Below are 19,394 nucleotides of genomic sequence, written 5' to 3'. Positions count from 1 at the left end.
GCTCCGCCCGCTGACAGCCCTCTGTCCAGCGCCCAGTCATCGCATTGATTGCGCATGCGCCACCTTGTAATCCCCCCCCGGCGCTGACGCAATTTGGGTCATCGCCGCCTCTCTGGTGTGGCCGCTCAGCGCCATCCTCGCCCTGTGTTTCTGAAGTTCCTGGCCTTTCCCCGCCTCTCTTGCCTGTCCCCGCCCCCCCCGCCGCATACCATGGTGCCGCCCGCTGTCATCATCAGCTGGTCTTCCTCCCGGCCCATGCGCCATTGCGCTCATAACCCGCGCACGTGTAGTGATGCAAGCGGCTAGTCGGAGAAAGCAGGCAGCATCACTGCGCGTGCGCGGCTTGGGAGCGCAATGGCGCATGGGCCAGGAAGACGACCAGCTGATGATGGCAGCGGGCAGCACCATAGTATGCGGCGGGGGGACGGGGACAGGCAAGAGAAGCGGGGAAAGGCCAGGAACTTCAGAAACACCGGGCGGGGATGGCGCTGAGCGGCCACACCAGAGAGGCGGTGGTGACCCAAACACGTCATTGCGACGGCGCCGGGGGGTTACGAGGCAGCGCATGCACAATCATTTCCATGACTGGGCACCGGACAGAGGGCGGTCAGCAGGAGGCAGGGGAAGGCAGAGAAGACCACCACACAGGCGGTGCTGGCCTAGGGCACGATCGCTCTAGGCCACGCCTCATAGACACGGTTCCAGCTACAGTAAAGTATGATTTTCGGGCACTGGAAAGCGACACCAGCGATGATAAACATACCACCAGCAAGAACTTATCAGCTACAGGAAGGTATGAGTTGTTGTGGGGGGCACAAAGTGGGTACAGAGTCGCTTTAATGATGTTCCCATAGTGGCTGGGAGGAGGGCAGAAGCAGTGTGACACATGCCGGTACAGCTACACCCCTATGCCTAAGTATCGCGCTTCGGGATTATACATTAAGGCCTCGCTCACATCTCGATGGCCCCATTCACTTGTCCATAGGTGGTCCGGTGGGTGTTTGGGGCCAGGATCCGTGCTGGCCAGCCCCAGCCAAGCATGCTTGAGTCTGATCATTCAGCATTTAAATACCAGTGGCAGAAGAAGTTGGATGGAGCCCTAGGGAGTCTGGGAAAACACGGATACAATCTGTAGATTTCTATTGATAATAATGAGATGGTGTGTTTACAGATTTATCTGACAGATTATCAAAGCCAGGAACAGACTATAAACAGAACAGGAAAGACTGAAATTTCTCTGATTTTCAGATCCATTTCTGGCTTTGGCTTCACTATTAGAGTGGACTGTGTGCATTAGCCGGATAGTGAGGGGATCCTCTGTGTGCTCTAGTTTATATACTAATGTTTCCAGACAGCAGTCTGTATGTGGTTCTATATCGTCTATAACCCCCATTACATAGGAGTGTATGGAGGCTGCTGTGATGAATTATTGTTCCTAATCATTCTGGAGAATGGGGTGTTGCTTTGAATCCTGTTGACTGTCTTTGTGAAGCATCCGTAGTGATTCCAGTTCTGATACATAATTTTCTTTCCTCTTTCAGAACGTTGATGTACATCGCTCTAGTGAAGAAGCGCTGCAGACCGTACCCAACCACCTATAGCCATGGTTGTGACCCCCTCCCCGAAGCCTCTGTATCATATTGTAATGCGTTACACTCCGGCAGCTGACAGGAATCAGGCATTTAGCAGCAGAACTGCAGACGCCATCTTTAGTATTCTGGTGGTATACATGGTTTTTAACATCACAAATACTGTGATTTATAGATGCGGTTTTAGCACTCCTTTTTATATTTGGATCATACTGATATTTTTTTTTTCCATATAACTTTTGTGTTTGGCCATTTCAATGCACTCTTCCTCTGATTTGATGGTAGCTATGCCAGCGTACCACATTCAGGTGGAACACGCAGCACAAGCAACCTGTGAATTATTACGGATGGGTTATTTGGTTCTGTACTGTAGTGTATGCTACTGCAGTATATGTGTTACCTATACTGTGCAAAGTGTCTGGTAGGGTTACATTGCCTTGTTAGTTTGACATCTGATGCAGCAAAATTACAGTAAGCAAGAGAAGAACAGATCTCAAGTGATGGGCAGATTAGAAGAATTGGATGGTACTCTTTATTCACCGGGCACATTTTCAATGTTACAATTTTTTTTTTTTTTTTTTTTTTTTAAAGGTACTGTACCTTTTTGTGTTATTGAAAATGAATACAATTCCAGATCATAGAACAGAACTGCAGATCATTCCATGTAAAGCACAAGTTACCTGCCTGTCAGATGGGTATACATAGGGCATTAGTGGTCTGGGTTCTCCACATGCCTGTTACCCATAGTAAATAATGTAAATTGACATGTTAAAAGTTTTGATCTGTCAGGGCAAGATCCCTGTAATTGCTATAGCAGCAAGGAGAAGAGTGTGGCTGAGAGCTTCTCTCCCTGCCGTTTAGGCCATGTGGCAATGAGCTGGGAGAGAACACACCTAGTACACACTCGTTCTATCAGTCAGGGTCTGAACATGTCATAAGTTTTTTTTGTTTTTTTTTCTTTTACTTTGCTAGTGCATGCTTGGCTAGGCCTAGCATGCATGTATTCTAAATGGGGTTAGGGGGAGAAAGCTGCTGCCAGACACCACCTGAGATTAGAAGGATCAGGCATTCTAAAATCCATAAAGCCTGATCCGTTGCTACACCAGCATCTATCACTGGAAGGCCATCATAAACAGTAAAAGGTTGGCCGATTTCCATGTGGCATTGCCAGCTTTAACCCTTTAGCGACCCATGACGTATCTGATACGTCATGGTGCCGCTCGGGGTGTTCAGAGCGGCGCTGATCCCGGCTGACATGTGCAGCCGGGCAGTGCCTCTATTAGCCGGCGCGGGTCCCGTTGCTGCGCCGGCTAATTAAGCCTCTAAGTGCAGCTGTCAAACCTGACAGCTGCACTTAGAGGCTTCAGACCTCACGTCCCTGGTGTCTAGTGGGACGGATCTCCCCCCCGCGATGCGATCGCGGGGGGGAGATCCGTTCTTCTGCCCGTGCCGGGCCTCAGCGTCAGAATGACGCTGATCCCGGCTCGGCAATAGATTGCTATGGCCTGCAGCAGGCCATCGTAATCTATGACCGATCTAATCGATCTTTGCTGTGTATATACACAGCATTGATCTCTATGAGAGATCAGTGCTGTCTATATACAAGTCCCCCAGGGGGGCTTCTAGTTACAGTAAAAAAAAAAGTAAAAGTGTTTTGATTAATAAAAAATCCCCTCCCCTAATAAAAGTCCAAATCACCCCCCTTTTCTAATTTTATAAATATAAATTAATAAATAAATAAATAAACATATTTAGTATCGCCGCGCGCGTAATCGCCCGAACTATTAATTAATCACATTCCTGATCTCGCACGGTAAACGGCGTCAGCGCAAAAAAATTCCAAAGTGCAGAATTGCGCATTTTTGGTCGCATCAAATCCAGAAAAAAATGTAATAAAAAACGATCAAAAAGTCGTATATGCGCAATCAAGGTACCGATAGAAAGAACACATCATGGCGCAAAAACTGACACCTCATACAGCCCCATAGACCAAAGGATAAAAGCGCTATAAGCCTGGGAATGGAGCGATTTTAAGGAACGTATATTTGTTAACAATGGTTTGAATTTTTTACAGGCCATCCGATACAATCTAAGTTATACATGTTATATATCATAGTAATCGTAACGACTTGAGGAACATGCATAACAAGTCAGTTTTACCATAGGACGGACGGCGTAAATGCAAAACTCCCCGAAATGAAAACAAATTGGTTTTTTTTTCAATTTGACAGCGCAAATGATTTTTTTCCGGTTTCGCAGCATATGTTATGGAAAAATAATGCCTGTCATTGCAAAGTACAATTGGTTTCGCAAAAAATAAGCGCTCATATACGTCTCTAGGTGAAAAAATGCAAGCGCTATGGACTGTTAAACTTAAAATGGAATAAGCAAAAGCGCAAAAACGAAAATAGGCTTTGACCTTAAGGGGTTAAGGTCTCCATAAACATTAGCCCAACCCTGCCAATTTCGCCAAGACCAAAGTTGTCTGGCAGCAGCTTGTCTCCTGAGCCGAAACCAAATATTCATGTGTGATTATAGCTGGCGGATATGGAAGGTGTATGGCCACCCTTACACTACATGTCTGCAAGCTTTCCCCCAAGGACTATCCTCACAAACTCCGTCCATATGTCAAGCACTGATACAACTACCGTAGTTCACATGCAGATGTCTGTAACCCAAACATTTTTTTTTCTTTTCTTTTAATTTCTATAACTTTTATATGACTGAAACTGCTTAACCCCTCAGCTGCTGGGTGATGAGTGCATTGGGGATAGTGATCAATGTGCAATATGTATAGAACTGTTCTGTAAGCCGATTTACCACCATCCTTGTGCAGAGGGTGAAAACAGGGTTTTTGTTTAATTTGACTTTTTATGTAGCTTTTGGTTTTAAGTGGCACAAAGCTGGACAGTGAGTTATATCCCGAGTCCATAGAGATAGTATAGAAGATTTTAGTATAAAGTATTGAGTTGTATATATATAAAAAGGAAAACTAATATAAGATCTATACTTGAGTGTGTGGTGTGACATCTTTTTATTTCTGTGCTTGGGTAGCTATATTTTTTTTTTTACATTGGGCCTCATAGCTCATCTGTGTTGGTAGCTTGCTGTTCTTACTCCGGCCTTGTTGCATCTGTAGAAAATCTAGTTTTTATATTTCTAGCATAGACAAGAAAAGACCTGGCCCAGAGCTGATTGCTTGTCATAAGGTGCACACAGGACTCCCTGAGCATTGTAACAGGAAGTGTTATCATGGGGGACAAAAGACCTGTAACTAGAGACAAGCAAGCTTGCCTAACTCTCTGCATTTCATTCCCATTGCCAGGAGAAGATGGTATCTAAGTTTGCTCTTCTCTACCTGTAACCTGTTGCTGATGATTCTTAGGGTCCATTTACACAGAAAGATGATCTGCCAAAGATTTGAAGCCAAAGCCAGGAATGGATTTTGAAAAGAGGTGAAATATCAGGCTTTCCTTAATGACCTGATATCTGTTTATAGTCTGTTCCTGGCTTTGTCTTCAAATCTTCGGCAGATAATCTGTCAGATAATCTTTCTGTGTAAATGCACCCTTAGGCTGGGTTCACACTATGTATATTTCAGGCAGTATTTGGTCCTCATAGCAACCAAAACCAGGAGTGGATTGAAAACACAGAAAGGATCTGTTCACACAATGTTGAAATTGAGTGGATGGCCGCCATATAACAGTAAATAACGGCCATTATTTCAATACCACAGCCGTTGTTTTAAAATAACAGCAAATATTTGCCATTAAATGATGGCCATCCACTCAATTACAACATTATGTGAACAGATCCTTTCTGTGTTTTCAATCCACTCCTGGTTTTGGTTGCTATACAGCCTCACAAATACAGCCTCAAATATACATAGTGTGAACCCAGCCTTAAACGTTTGTCAATGTGCACAACTTTTATTGTGTCATCAGGACACAGTTTATAGTTTAGCAACAACTGGAAAGCCATAAGTTGGGGGGGGGGAAGGTTACTACTGATCTAAGGGGTTGTACGAGGATATAGTAGAAACAGGATTGCATCTGTCCTCAGGTTGTGTATCTTACAGCTCCTCTTCATTCAGTTTAGTCGGTTGGAGCTGCAATACCCAACACAACCACGGCCTAGGTGTGGCACTGTTTCGGAAAGAAAGCAGGTGTGTGTTTTTGAATATTCCCTTTTTAAAGGGGTTAACCAGGCTTAGAAAAACATGGCTGCTTTCTTGCAGAAGCAGCACCTCTCCTGTCCCTTAGTTTTGATGTGATTTAGCAGCTCAGTTGCATAAAGTGAATGGAGATGAATTTTAATACAATACATGACCCGAGGACAGGTGTGGTGCTGTTTTTGCAAGAAAGTAGCTTTGTTGTTTTTTTTTTTTTTTTTATCTTATCCTGTATAACCCCTTTAATGAAACCTTGCTGACTTTCCATGTGCTATGTAGAGATTTTTTTTGTTTTAGAACACCTATATTAGTGAACAGAACCAGGTTCTTTGTTAAAGTGTTATAGGACATTAGAAAAGCGCAGCTTTCTTCCAGAACCAGTAATACACCTGTCTTAATAATACTGCAGCTTAATTATAGTGAATGGGGCAAGTTGTAATATCACACACAACCTGATTCCTAGAGTGGCGCTGTTTCTGGAAGAAAGTTGCTATGCTTTTCTAATCCCTTTAATATCCTGAAACCATATTTTCCAAGAATATTTAATATGGGCTAAAATGAAGCCCCAGACTCTCAGGGACAGGCAAACATGATTTGACAAATCACATTTACTACTGAGCAACAGTTAAAGTGAGGTCACACGATGGGCCAATCAGCTGCCATGTAGTATATAGGAGGGTTGGGCAAAGGCAAAACTACCTAAGAAATACTTATGAGCCACCATCTTTGTTAGGATACACTGTGATCCCTTTAAATGACATCTGTGTAAGTTATATGAAGAATATAACCACCACCTTGTAGTCTGTTCATTATCACCTTAATAGTTCATAAAAATTTTGGTGAGAAATTTCCCTTTAAATCAGTGTATACATGATGCTATCTATGGGTGGCAGCTAGTATTGTCATCCCAACCAGCATGTGTTTTGTGCCAGCCAGAATTTGGGTTTGGCCCTTAGAAATGTGTGAGATGGGAAAGCTGTAAAGTGGTTTTTTTATACTGTATAGAACAATCAGATATAATGTAATTGGTCGGCCTGGTACATGCTGTCCCATGCTTAGGGTTTCCAGCAAGGCATTTTTATTTTTTTTTTTAAATTCACTAAAGCAATGGTCTCCAAGCTGGAGCGAACCTACAACTCCCAGTAGGCATGCTGGGAGTTGTAGTGTCACAACAGCAGGAGAGCCACACACTGTACACAACACATCTCTGGGAATGTACCGCCGGTTTCTGCATCACCTGCTTTGTGTAAATGTAACTGAAACTGTTAAATACAATAAATCTTCTACTGTGACTGCTCAGTGTCTTATTGGGGAATCTGAATGCCTTTTGGGGTGATGTTAGGGCTGGGTGATATCGCGGTTAATCATACATGTATCCGCAGTAACTATAATTATGGCACCTCCCCCCCCCCCTTTTTGCAAGCCACTTCCACTTGGCCGTGCCAAACTGGCAACATTTTATTTCAATAAATAAATAAGTAATTCAGCAGAGACCTGGGCAATTATACACAGGTATACAGCTATGTACATACTACAGCTGTAGGAGCATTGCAGACTAGGAAAGTAATAATCCCTGCTACTGTACAGGACGTCACCTCTCTACTTTGATGTTTACGCTAAGTAATCACATCTATTCCATAATCCTATTCCCACATGTGACACCTCCCTGCAGAGCATTCTTACAAATAAGTCTGCAGAACCTTCCGCTATTCTCCTTCATTACAGACCATTGTCCCACAACACTGCTTTGCAGAGTATCCTTGCATATGACAGGTCTCTGCAGAACATTCCCACCCCCCTCCCAGAGCATGCCTGTGCAGCACATCTCTCTCTGCAGAGTATCCCCCCAACAACAATAATTTTACAACTTTAGGATGGGTTTACACTACGGGATCTGCACAGATTCTATGGCCAGGGCAATTCCGACATCTGCCAAAAGAATTGACGTGTCAGTTCTTTGGGCGGAAGGCGGAATTTGCCCGCCCATAGAATGGTATCTATGGGACGGGCAGATACGCACGCAGCCATGAGGGTACGAGCAACGGAATCCACTGGAACTTATCCGCACAGTTTCTGTAGTGTGAACAGACCCTTAGAGAAGTCCCCCAAAACCCCTCTGCAGAGCATTCCTTCATGGTACCTCCTGGCATAACATTTCTCCATATGCCAGCTCTCTGCAGAGAATCACCTCCCACATGACACCTCTCTACAAAGAGCAGTCATGGGGAGAATGCACTGCAGAGTATTAACCACACATGACACCTCTCTGCAGAACATTGTACCCCATGACAACTCTGTAGGTCACCCTCCCCCACCACACAAAACTCCTCTGCACAGCATTCCCCCCACATTTTGCCACTCTGCTGAACATATCCTCCAAATGAAAGCTCTCCGCAGAGCATTCCCCCACATCACACCTCCCGGCCGCTTGCACGTGGAGCTCCTCAGTCTCTGGAGGATCCATATTTTGCAGGAATCCCTAACTCATAGCATCTTCTATGGGACAGGATACAGAACTGGGTCTCCAAGGCTGCACTCCCTTCCTTCCCTCCATCCTGTCAGAGGAGGCAGCTGGGGGTGACTTGGGCAGGGTATATCCTTCAGCCCGGGCAGAAATGCTCCCCTCCCGGCAGCTTGCACATGGAGCTTCTCTGTCTCTGAAGCAAGTCACACAGACCACAGGAGCAGGTGATAGTGTCGATGCAGAGACTATATAAACCCACAGTCCCTGTGGTCTGTGTGACAGGGACAAATCAAATAAAAAAAAAACCATTGACCATAAAAAAAAAAAATCTGCTGGTCATTGATGTAGTCCATGGAATCTGATACTGATATATCTGAAAAACCGACACAAAAAGGCTGGAGTAGAACACCCATCATTTTGACAGGTGTTCTGCTCCTTACAGCATGAAACATCTTTACCGATAGCTGCTTACAGTCAGGCATGCAAATGAGGATGCATTGCATCTACACTTAACCCTGGGTGCAGTGCAAGATACAGGCACAGGGGAGAGAAAGCAACTACCCTGTCTGCATCTTCAGAACACTGCCTGACCCAGGGAGGAATGCGGTTAATAGCTTCAATCCCTACCTCCCTGGGCCAGACGGCGTACTCATGAATCCGCACTGCTGCGCTGATTTCAGGGGTGTCTGCTTTTCTTAAATCCGCCGCTCTGTTCCCGAGCTACGGCCTTCTGTACTTGCAGTGGCATAGCTACCAAGAGGCAGGAAGGCGGTTGCTATGTGGAGGGAGAGGACCCAGGGAAGAGAAGAGCCTCCTGTGTCCTTTTGCTTAACCCCTTATTTACTGCAGTGTGTAAGTGACCCAGTGTTCTCTAACATGCTGCAAAACAAAGAAAGGGTTAATACAGAAGACAATTAGCTCTCTGCCTGACTACTGATAACCTCTGTTCTCTGAGTTCCTGCAGAGGTCAGTGGTTATCAGTGCAGGAGTAGAAGGACAGAGCTAATTATCTTCTGTATTAACCCTTTTTTGTGTTGCAGGATGTAAGAGAACACTGGGTCACTTACACTATGCAGCAAATAAAGGGTTAAGCAAAAGGTAGTCTGCTCCTGCACCTATGTATATAACCATAGGATTCTGCCTCCTCTGCCCAGGGAGGCAGGGATGAAGGCTATGAACCGCATTCCTCCCAGATCCAGGCTGTTGCCTGAAAAAGCAAGCAAAACACTGATGCCAAGTCTGACAAGCAAGTTATGGTTGGTTTACACTGGCACTTTTATCGAGATCCTCACAAACTTTAGTCAAATGTAGGCCAAACCAGCCATCTTTGACAAGTCAGCTGACCATGACAATTGATATCAGGAGAGAAAGGGTCAGGTGTAATAGATTTCAGAATATTGTCTGGCATTGCTTACCACTAAAAAAACATGAGCAGCTCCTGGCTGAACTACGTTTTATCCAACGTATACAGTCAGACAATCCCTTTAATAAGGATAGAAGAAACACGGCCACGAGGCAGCCATAGTGGATAGCCATTTATTTTTGGTACAAAGCTGGAGTGGACCGTAAAAAATATTTTCATCTAAGTCCCTTCATTGTCATCACCCTTCTGCCCGTCTACGCTACTTTTACCCCACAAGCGGTATATACAGCAAAATTCAATATTCATACTTATTTGAACATATAAACTACATTCAAGTACAGAAAACATTTAAAATAACAACCCCCATCATCTGCAGCCGGAGTGATCTGAAGATTAAAAAAACAATAAGAAGATAGGAGCGGCTGGTCTGTTCCACAGTACAGGCAGGGAATATCTTGTTCCCTTAGTGTAAATCTATTACTACAGTTCAGAGGTAAAAAAGAATGAAGTGCTATGGTCATTTGTCGAGCATCCGATCCATTCTGGGGTTGATGAAGGAAAATCCGTGGAATGCTGTTTGGTCCATTGAATCGATCAGGTTTTTATCGCTAAAAGACAATCGTGGCTTCTCGCTGAGGAATTCCCGGTCAAAGTTGCTATGGTCATTGGGAGATTTCTAGAGAAAAATTTAAGAAATTAAAAAAAAAAAAAACAATGCAAAAAAAAAAACCTTCTAATCACAAAGCAACATGGTGGCCTACACAATATACATGGTCATACAGGATTAGAAAAAAAATACTGGAAAAGTCAGAAACTTGGCTCTATTTTCTGACTGTAGATTTTTTATATATGTATATGTTAATATGGGGATAGCCATCTTGCCTGAGAGGTTTTCAACAGCATTTAGTGATATGCTTTAAAGCAAGCAACATGAACATAGGCACAGTGGACATTCTTTGTATGGGACAGGTTTGTAGGCATGCTCTGTGACCTTTGCAGAGGCCATTCTACAGGGGAGGGGAGGCGGATCTCCTATTTTCTCATCTACTGGTATCACCTGTCAGTGTAATTTTGTGCAGCCTCCTCCTTACTAACACAAACCAAACAGGAAGTTTCAGCTTAGTTTTACAGCACGTTATCATATAGATTGTAAAATGATGAAAAAAAAAAAATCAATCTTAAAATTATGTTCAACATAAAAACACATGGTTAAAACAACAGGTCATTTTAGGATGACACATTCACTTTATGTCCTGTAAGTCTTGAGGTAAGGCCGTCCTGAATTGCTCGTGTTTTTCCACTAGATCTGGGGAATTTGGAGGCAGAGTCACCAACATGGACTCTGTCAGGTTCCCAATTGCTGTTTGTGAAGTGGCCAGAATATTATCCTGCTAAAAGTGGAAACTACCGATAGGTGATCCCACTACCATGAAGGGGGGGGGGGGGGACAATGCCATCCACTTGATAAAATTTTAAAAAAAAGGTCATTTGCCACACCAGGTAACCTTTCTCCATGATTTGGGCCTGAAGCTCACATGCTCATTGTAGGCACCTTTGGCAGTAGAAAGATCTGAATGGCCACTCAGAGTTGGCAGTCTTCCTTGGAACACTTGGTAGGTAATAACCACTCCATACCAGGACCCCCACAAGACCTGTTTGGAGATGATCTGACCCAGACATCAAGATCACTACTTGGCCCCTTACTGATGGTGCTCAGATCCAACACAACTTCAAGAGCTGACTGTTCACTTGCTAACATATCCCACCTATTGACAGGGACCACTTAATGTTAAGGCCGATTGGTGTAGGACATAAGTGTTAAGGACTTGAGAACTAACCACTTTAGGCTTGAAAGGAGGTTCCACTTCTCTCTTTTCCAAAGCCGTCCAGTTGATGGTCTTGAAGAAGGGATGTAGCTTGATGTTTCCGGTCACACCAAGCCTTTTTGTGGGCTCTCGCTCAAATAGCTAAGAAAGAAAAGCAAACAAGAAGCTATTACTTGTATGTTAGTAATCCATTTATATCCCTAATATGCTATATTCATATGAGCCAGGACATAACCCTGTGGTCAGAACCAATGACTGACTTCTGTACCTTTTCTAGGATGTCTTTGGATTCTTTGGTAATCCAACGGGGATAGTGGGGAGTGTCTACTCTGATAGATTCAAATAGTTCATCCTCATCATCACCATGGAAGGGCGACTGCCCTATCAGCATCTCATACAGCAGAACGCCAAAGGACCACCAGTCTACAGAGAACGTGTACTTATGTCCATTCAGTATCTATAGGGTTAACGTAGGAGAGGTTAAAGTATTATAGTCATCACCGAACAACAATTATTTACAGATCTATCTCAAGAGCCATAAAACCAAGATCCTAGATCACATCCACATGGCACAGAATTCTCACCTCTGGGGCAATGTAATCCGGAGTCCCGCAGAACGTGCTGGCTTTGTTTTCACCAAACACACTTTCTTTGCACATGCCAAAGTCTGCAATCTTAATGTGACCATCCTTGTCCAACATGACGTTGTCCAACTTCAGATCCCTATAGACAAACGAGAAACAGTTTAACTAAAACCATGATCCTTCTAAGAAAAGTTTACTTCAATACGGAAGCCCAGATTGCTTCTAACTGGAGATGAGCGCAACTTGTGCGTGCTAAAATCCGAACATTCGACATTTTATTACTGATGGCTTAAAAAGTTGGATGCAGCCCTAGGGAGTCCAGAAAAAAAAATGGACACAGCCTATAAATGTATCTATGTTTTTCAGGACTCCCTAGGACTGCATCCAACCTCTTTAGCCATCGGTAATAAAATGCAGAACGATCAGACTTATGCTCAAGTTGCGCTCATCTCTATTTCTTTGGGCCCTATTACACGGAGCAATAATTGTCAGAATCGGCCTGATTCTGCAGATTATCACTCCGTGTAATAGAGACAACGATCAGCCAATTAAACGATCATCTGCTGATTGTTTCTGTAGGTCCAGAAATAAAATCGGACGCCAACTGCGCATTGCTGCGTGTAATAGCAATGCACGGCCAACGACTGAACAAACAGTTTACATCACCTCTCCACATTTCCAGTCTTCTGCTCTCTGCTCCCTCCCTGGTCCTGCCCGCTGCAGCTTCAGAGTGATTTGTCTAAGCTGACAGGCCACTCAGCCAATCACTTTCCTCGGTGGACCCCACCAGTGATTAGCTGAGCGGCCTGTCAGCTCAGACAGGCCGCTCTGAAGCTGCAGCATGCGGGAGGTGATGTTAACTGTTTGGGCAAGGGCTGCACGGACATCACTAATGATGATCGTGCAGCCCTTTCTAAACGATTATCAGGCTGTGTATTAGGCTCAGTAAACAAGCACCGATCTAGCAGATTGGTACTTGTTTAGAGTACTGATCAGGCCATCATCGGCCTGTGTAATAGGACCCTTACAAAGAAACACCCGGTGCCAATGTCTCGATAAAGTCTCCGTTGTCATTAAAGACCAGGTACTACTAAACAGCTTCTCTTCTCATAGTGTAACACAGCACAAAAACCACCATAGAGAAATAATTGGTGCACAATGAACCTTACCTATAAATAATGCCCTTGGAGTGGAGGAATTGTAATCCGCATATTATTTCGGCTCCATAGAACCTGCAGGACAAAGAAGTAGCAACGTAAAAGAAAAGTAATAGACATTTACTCACAGGTTTATTCACAGCTATAAACCCCTATAAGAGGAAGTGGAGAAATCTGCAGTGGCTTCCATTACTTTGTGGATTGTGTACCCCATCTATGAATATTGTAAATTACATTTTCTGCTAATTTGCAGATTGGAATCCACAACACAAACTACAATAAATTCAGCCCTGTTCTTTCTTTGTGTATTGTTTACAAAAATTGTTTTGGAAAAAAAAAAATTATTATCTGATAAAAGAATAAATTTGGCCACATCTTGAATGCAACTTGCATGGAAGGTCCAATCATTTTGATTGAAATATAGTTTTATTCTAGCTATAAAGTTGTGAGCTTCGCACTTACGTAGCCCTGTAAAGATCAAATCGACCCTTGTCTTGTATGTGAAACATCAGGTCTCCTCCATTCAGAAACTCCATGACGAAGAAAAGATGTTCCTTTACAAATGAAAATAGTAGAATATTATGTATGTGGTAGAAAAAAAAATGCAAGAATTTGCCTAAAACAGGGGTAGGGAACCTTGTCACTCCAGCTGGTGCAAAACTACAACTCCCATCATGCCTAAAGCTTTGACTATCCAGGCATGATGGGAGTAGTAGTTTTGCACCAGCTGGAGAGTCAAGGTTCCCTACCCCTGGCCTAAAATCTGTGCAACCCACATGGCTATATAAAATTCACAGTTATCACTGAACTCAAGGAGAACAGTAAAAAGAAATTCCAATGAAGTACTCAATCAAGAGTCTCCACTGATGCCCCCAAAAATTTAAATATGCAAAACAAGAGTCCGTGGAGCCTCGGTTGCGAGTCTCAAAACACGGGATAGCCAGATATCTCTAGCCTGTTGCCACGGGGTGCCTCCATGATAGGGAGAACACCACACCACCCTGATAAATAGCCCCTTTTTTGGGGGGCATCAGTGGAGACTCTTGATTGAGTACTTCATTGGAATTTTTTTCACTGTTCTCCTTGAGTTCAGTGATAACTGTGTTTTGTTGGTCGATTTGCTATTGCCCCAACTAGCCAGAATCCTACTCCACACTGACGATGGGGAAAAAACCCCGAAACGGCTGTCTGTGGATGGAGGCCTGCCTTGGCAAGCCCTTGTCATGATCGCAATACTCGCACCTTGAGTTAGACATTGACAAAAAGGGGCCACCCTGGTGTTTCCCTATTTATGTTCCAATACTCGCAACCGAGTGAGACTTAAGGGGCTATTTATCAGGGTGGTGTGGTGCTCTCCCCATTATGGAGGCACCCCGTGGCAACAGGCTAGATATATCTGGCTATCCCGTGTTTTAAAACTCGCAACCGAGGCTCCACGGACTCCTGTTTTGCCTATATAAAATTACCCAATAGTCATGGCGGCCACGCTGAAGCCGTACCATCAAATAAAAGGAAGGACAAACAAATAGCATTATCTACTCTAGCCCCCATGGACTGAAGCCACTACCTTGGTCTGGAAGCTGCAGTAAATATGGGTAAGGAAGGGATTTTCCCAGGCCAAAGCAAGAACTCGTTTCTCCACCATGGTGCATTCCACATCATCATCTATCAAGACCACGTCCTTCTTCAGGGCCTTTATTGCAAAGAATTCGTTCTTCCCTTTAAGCTCTGCTAACAGCACCTAAGAACAGCAAACAGGAAAGTCAGTGATGTACATTGCAGAAGACTAACAGGTGATTTTACATTTTCAACAGCAGTCATCTGATCATTTGGCTGGCCCCCATCTCCCCATACACTTGAAAGTTTTGCACGGCCAAATATTCACATGTTGTCTATGGTGATTTGCTGTTAAGGGGGTATAGAGCGGGTTCAGGACTCCCGCTGTCTGCCCGCTCCGTGGAGAGGGTGAATACAGCCGGAGGACCGCCTGGAAAACTGGGATACAGCCTATGGCTATATATATATATATATATAAAGCCTATCTCATAGTTAAAGTTTATTTTCTTATTTTAGAAGAAAAAAAATATAACCAAAAAAAGTAATGAGTATATTTGTTATGAAGGGACGCAGAATCACCCAAACGATTAAATTGTCAAATTTTTTAACTCGCACGTTAACGGCTTAAAAAACACAAAAGACTGCCAAAGTACAAAATTGCTTTTCGTTCAGTTTTTTTCCTGGGATGTTATGTGACCGAAAGTCAACAATCAAAAAGTCACATATATGCAACTACAGTACCGACAAAAAGTAAAGATTATGGCGCGTAAAAACATATAAGCACTCCCACTGCTATATAGCGCAAAAGATAAAAACATAAGAGTCAGAATAAAGCAATTTAAACACCTTTTAGATTTTAAAGTGGAGACTCACAATCTGCCCCTCCCAAACAGCTTGTACCGTTATAGCGGCTTTTGATCCAAGATCTGTCCTGCGGTCCGTTCGGCAGGTGATGCAGTTATTGTCCTTAAAAACAACTTTTAAACTTGCAGCCCTGTGTCAAATTGGCGTGGCCTAGAGTATGTGCACCCTAGGATTCCAACGCCCCTCCGTCCCTCCTCCTCATCACTAGGAACACAGCATTTTTCCTATTCATCACCTGAACATTGCATAGGTGCCTTAACCATCCACCTCATGTGCAGAGTTTACACAGGTGATGAATAGGAGAAATTGTTCTAGGGACATTCCTAATGATAAAGAGGGCGGGGAGGAGGGACGGAGGGGTGATGCAATCCTAGGACATGGGTACTCTAGGCCACGCCAATTTGACATATAGCTGCAAGTTTAAAAGTTTTTTTTAGGACGATAACTGCATCACCTGCAGGACAGATCTTGGATTAAAAGCAGCTATCCGAAGGTACAAGTGGTTTTGGGGGGGGTCAGATTGTAGGGTACAGAGTCGCTTTAAGTTAAAAAAATGTTAATAAAGTATTAAAATAAAATAAAAGTTATACAAATTGGATATTGTCGTAATCTAACTGATTTGCAGAACATAGATAACATGTCAGTTTTACCACATGGTGAATGGCATAAAGATGTGTATGGTAACCTTAAAGGGGTTGTTCTATTAAGAATCCTAGATCTAAACTAATGTATTATGTGAAATGAAACATATTTCAAGTATACAAACATTTCTGATAATGTATTGTATAGACTTATTAATTCCCCATGTGTCTGCATTGTCTTAAAAACCTGCTGCCCTTGGTTATGACTAATTAAGACGGGCCAGGCATGCTCAGTTCAACTGCAATGTACAGGAAGTATTGGATGGTGGTCTTCACTGAGCCTGCAAAGGGGGATTGTGGGAAAGTGTGTGTATACTGTTACATGGCAGCAAGGTTCACAGTTCAGAGAAGAAACTAGGAAGTGATCAAATCCATGGGGGAGAAAAACAGTACAGGGATGTAAGTTATTTTTACTAAAAACAGCAAATTTGTCCTCCTTTACATATATGTATGTATGTATGTATGTATGTATGTATGTATGTATGTATTTATGTGTATAAGCATATACACAAGTTACCAACTTGGACAACCTCTTCAAGACAAGAAAATATGTCACAGCCTCTTACCTTGCCAAAGCTGCCTTTCCCGAGCACCTTATGAAAAATAAATTTATCCACAGTGACTCGGTTTCTGATACTGGAGACCCTGACTATCGGCTGAGGACTGCTCCCCTCCCACAGCCGGTCATACTGGTTGTCTGCTGATCAAGGAACAAATCACATTTAAATATTGTCTTCCATGTAAACTATCAGGTTTTTGTTTTCCATAAAATATTGTACTTGCCTGTTGTATCCATTCCTGGAGCACTTGGCGTTTTTGGAACTACACCCTGGTATATGGCAACATTTTCTAAGCCGGAATCAGATTTCCTGCTGTTGGATTTCTTTATTTAAAAAAAAAAGTTCAGTACTCTATGAATGAATGCAATACTAACATGTGCACTTTAATGTTTTACAGCAGTCATTAAAAAAAAATTGACATGTCATAGAGGCATGTGAAAATTTTTGGTTGTGTTCTGGGTGCTGAGAGTCCCAATTATCCCCAGATCAAACTGGGAGAAGCGCTCAGCTAACTGGTTCTCTCCCCTTGCACCACAAGACTAAAATTCCAAAGAAAGTGTATGGAGCTCATCTCCTGCAGTGTGGACAGAAATAGGGAGAGAAGAGCTTAGTTGGTCTCTTCTCCCAGCTCAGTTGGGGTCCCCGACCAATACAATCTCCTGACATGTCAATTTTTAAAAAAGACAAGGGGGGAGATTTATCAAACTTGCCCCTAGCAACCAATCAGATTCCACCTTTCGTTCCTCACAGACTCTTTGGAAAATGAAAGGTGGAATCTGATTGGTTGCTAGGGGCAAGACATTTCTACTATACACCAGTTTAATAAATCTCCCCTATGACTTAATGCTACTAAATGGGTTCTCAGACAACCCCTATAATCTGAGAGCCTTTGCAGGATTTGCCCCTGACAAACATAATCGCTCACTGAGGGGTATCACAAGAGACAAGCTGCCCTACCCTACCCCCGCAAATAACCATTTCTTACCACGCTGACTTGGTTCAAAGCTTCTGCTAGAAGTTTCTGGTTGATGCCACATAGATTTGCCACTTTATGCTGACACTTGTGATGCATGTTCATGCCACATTCTATAGAATTAAAAAAAATCCTATTATTTACACAGCACACCATATAGAATAAGTGCATGTAATATCAGTAATAGAAAGGTCCAGCAGCACTCCCCACCCCCCAAAAAAAACAAAAAAAAACAAAAACAGGATTAACTCTAATAATCCGAAATAATCCCTTTATGTGACTCATTTTTTGGAGTACAGGGGAGAAGTTCAACCCCTGGAGCCTGCACCCAACTCTTATATAGGCTATAACACATAACTATGATGGCTAATATAACTGGAAGTCTAAAAATCACACTGCATGTTTACCGTAAGAAACTTTAGGGGGAAGAACATGCAAAACTCACTAGATTTCACCACAACTACTAGGCTGGAATATTTGGTCACCGTTTTTAGCTAAAGCCAGGAACTGGCGTGGAAGTGAGAAAAGACGGAATGGAAAGATCTGCCCCTTTTTCTGTGTTATGGATCCACTTCTGGTTTTGGACTATGTAACAACAGGCAGGTAGCCATACATTGTACCTATCACCTTAAAAAAAAAAACTTTAGTTGGCGTCTGAGCCCTTATTCAAACGTACAGTGTTATTTTCTGGCCAGTATATTCTTTAAGCTATCAACGTTCACAATCAGCCAAAAAACATGGATTGTGCATCTGTAGTGTATCCGCAATCCGTATTTTTTTGCGGATCTGTTAAATCTGTCCACTACTAGTTTAAATAAAAATTGTTCAGGTTGAAAAAAAAAAAAAAAAAAAAAAAAAAGATGTAACCAGTTTGCCTATTGCAGATCCACATTTTTTTTTTTTATGGTCGATACAGATGACAAAAGGTTACAATCCGTAAAAATAGTGGCTGCCATTGACTTCTATTGGTGACTACGTCAATAATAAAAATAAAAAAAAACGATCTGCACTAGAACATGTTTTTTTTTTTTTTTTTTGCGGATCAGAATGCAGGCTCATAATCTACTGAGGTGTGACTAGCCCTATTGAAATCAATGGGTAATAACTTAAAGTACTTAATTGCGGACACAATTACAGACCGTGTGAATAAGGCCTGAGTGTTCGGAACTGAACAAATGCTAGTACGATCGAGGCGAGAAGCATGCAGCCAAGTGCTTCTTTGCTCCTGCGACCGAATCTATCCCATAGACTGAACATTGGGAGTCTTAGTGCTCACTTCTCCCAGCCCATTCTAGTAATCAGTTGGGGTTTTAACACAAAGAGGCCTATTGCACAGAGCGATAAATCAGCCGAATCGGCCCGATTCGGACGATTATCGCTACATGGAATAGAGACAACGATCAGCCGATGATTTGTGTCATCGGCTGACCGTTTATTTAAGGTCAAACCTAAAATCATCGGCCGCCACCCGCGCATTACTACGTGGAATAGCGATGCGCGGTGGACCGACGATTCCACAAACAACATACTTTACCTAACCATGCTGCAGGGCTTCTCCTGCGCTCCTTCTCTCCCGGCCCAGAGTGCAGCAGCAGCAGCTTTGGAGAGGCCTGTCTGGGCTGAAAGACCGCTCAGCCAATAGCCA

General features: G+C 43.2%; 2 protein-coding genes across 8 annotated transcripts in view; one reads left to right on the top strand and one right to left on the bottom strand.

The window, feature by feature from the left end:
• PFKFB4 (6-phosphofructo-2-kinase/fructose-2,6-biphosphatase 4) overlaps positions 1-2,165 on the top strand; it is a 61,531-nt gene extending 59,366 nt beyond the window's left edge. For all 5 annotated transcript variants that reach the window (XM_069967177.1, XM_069967176.1, XM_069967173.1 and 2 more), the window contains one exon: positions 1,542-2,165. In XM_069967177.1, the coding sequence (XP_069823278.1) occupies positions 1,542-1,549 (8 nt within the window). In that variant the 3' untranslated portion in view covers positions 1,550-2,165. The remainder of the gene's footprint in view (positions 1-1,541) is intronic.
• A 7,579-nt stretch (positions 2,166-9,744) lies between these two features.
• Positions 9,745-19,394, bottom strand: part of PRKCD (protein kinase C delta) — a 54,795-nt gene continuing 45,145 nt past the window's right edge. For 2 of the 3 annotated variants that reach the window (XM_069967169.1, XM_069967171.1), the window contains 10 exons: positions 17,762-17,862; positions 17,000-17,099; positions 16,783-16,916; positions 14,722-14,895; positions 13,617-13,708; positions 13,167-13,229; positions 11,998-12,136; positions 11,682-11,870; positions 11,426-11,554; positions 9,745-10,263 (listed from right to left, as the gene is read on the bottom strand). In XM_069967169.1, coding sequence (XP_069823270.1) covers positions 10,105-10,263; positions 11,426-11,554; positions 11,682-11,870; positions 11,998-12,136; positions 13,167-13,229; positions 13,617-13,708; positions 14,722-14,895; positions 16,783-16,916; positions 17,000-17,099; positions 17,762-17,862 — 1,280 coding nt within the window. In that variant the 3' untranslated portion in view covers positions 9,745-10,104. The remainder of the gene's footprint in view (positions 10,264-11,425; positions 11,555-11,681; positions 11,871-11,997; positions 12,137-13,166; positions 13,230-13,616; positions 13,709-14,721; positions 14,896-16,782; positions 16,917-16,999; positions 17,100-17,761; positions 17,863-19,394) is intronic. The other variant, XM_069967170.1, reaches the window with a different exon arrangement.

Source organism: Dendropsophus ebraccatus, chromosome 4 (genome assembly GCF_027789765.1).
Source record: "Dendropsophus ebraccatus isolate aDenEbr1 chromosome 4, aDenEbr1.pat, whole genome shotgun sequence".
In the NCBI taxonomy this organism is placed as follows: domain Eukaryota; kingdom Metazoa; phylum Chordata; class Amphibia; order Anura; family Hylidae; genus Dendropsophus; species Dendropsophus ebraccatus.
The sequence above is the reverse complement of the archived record's forward strand: the minus strand, read 5'-3'. Positions and strand labels throughout refer to the sequence as shown.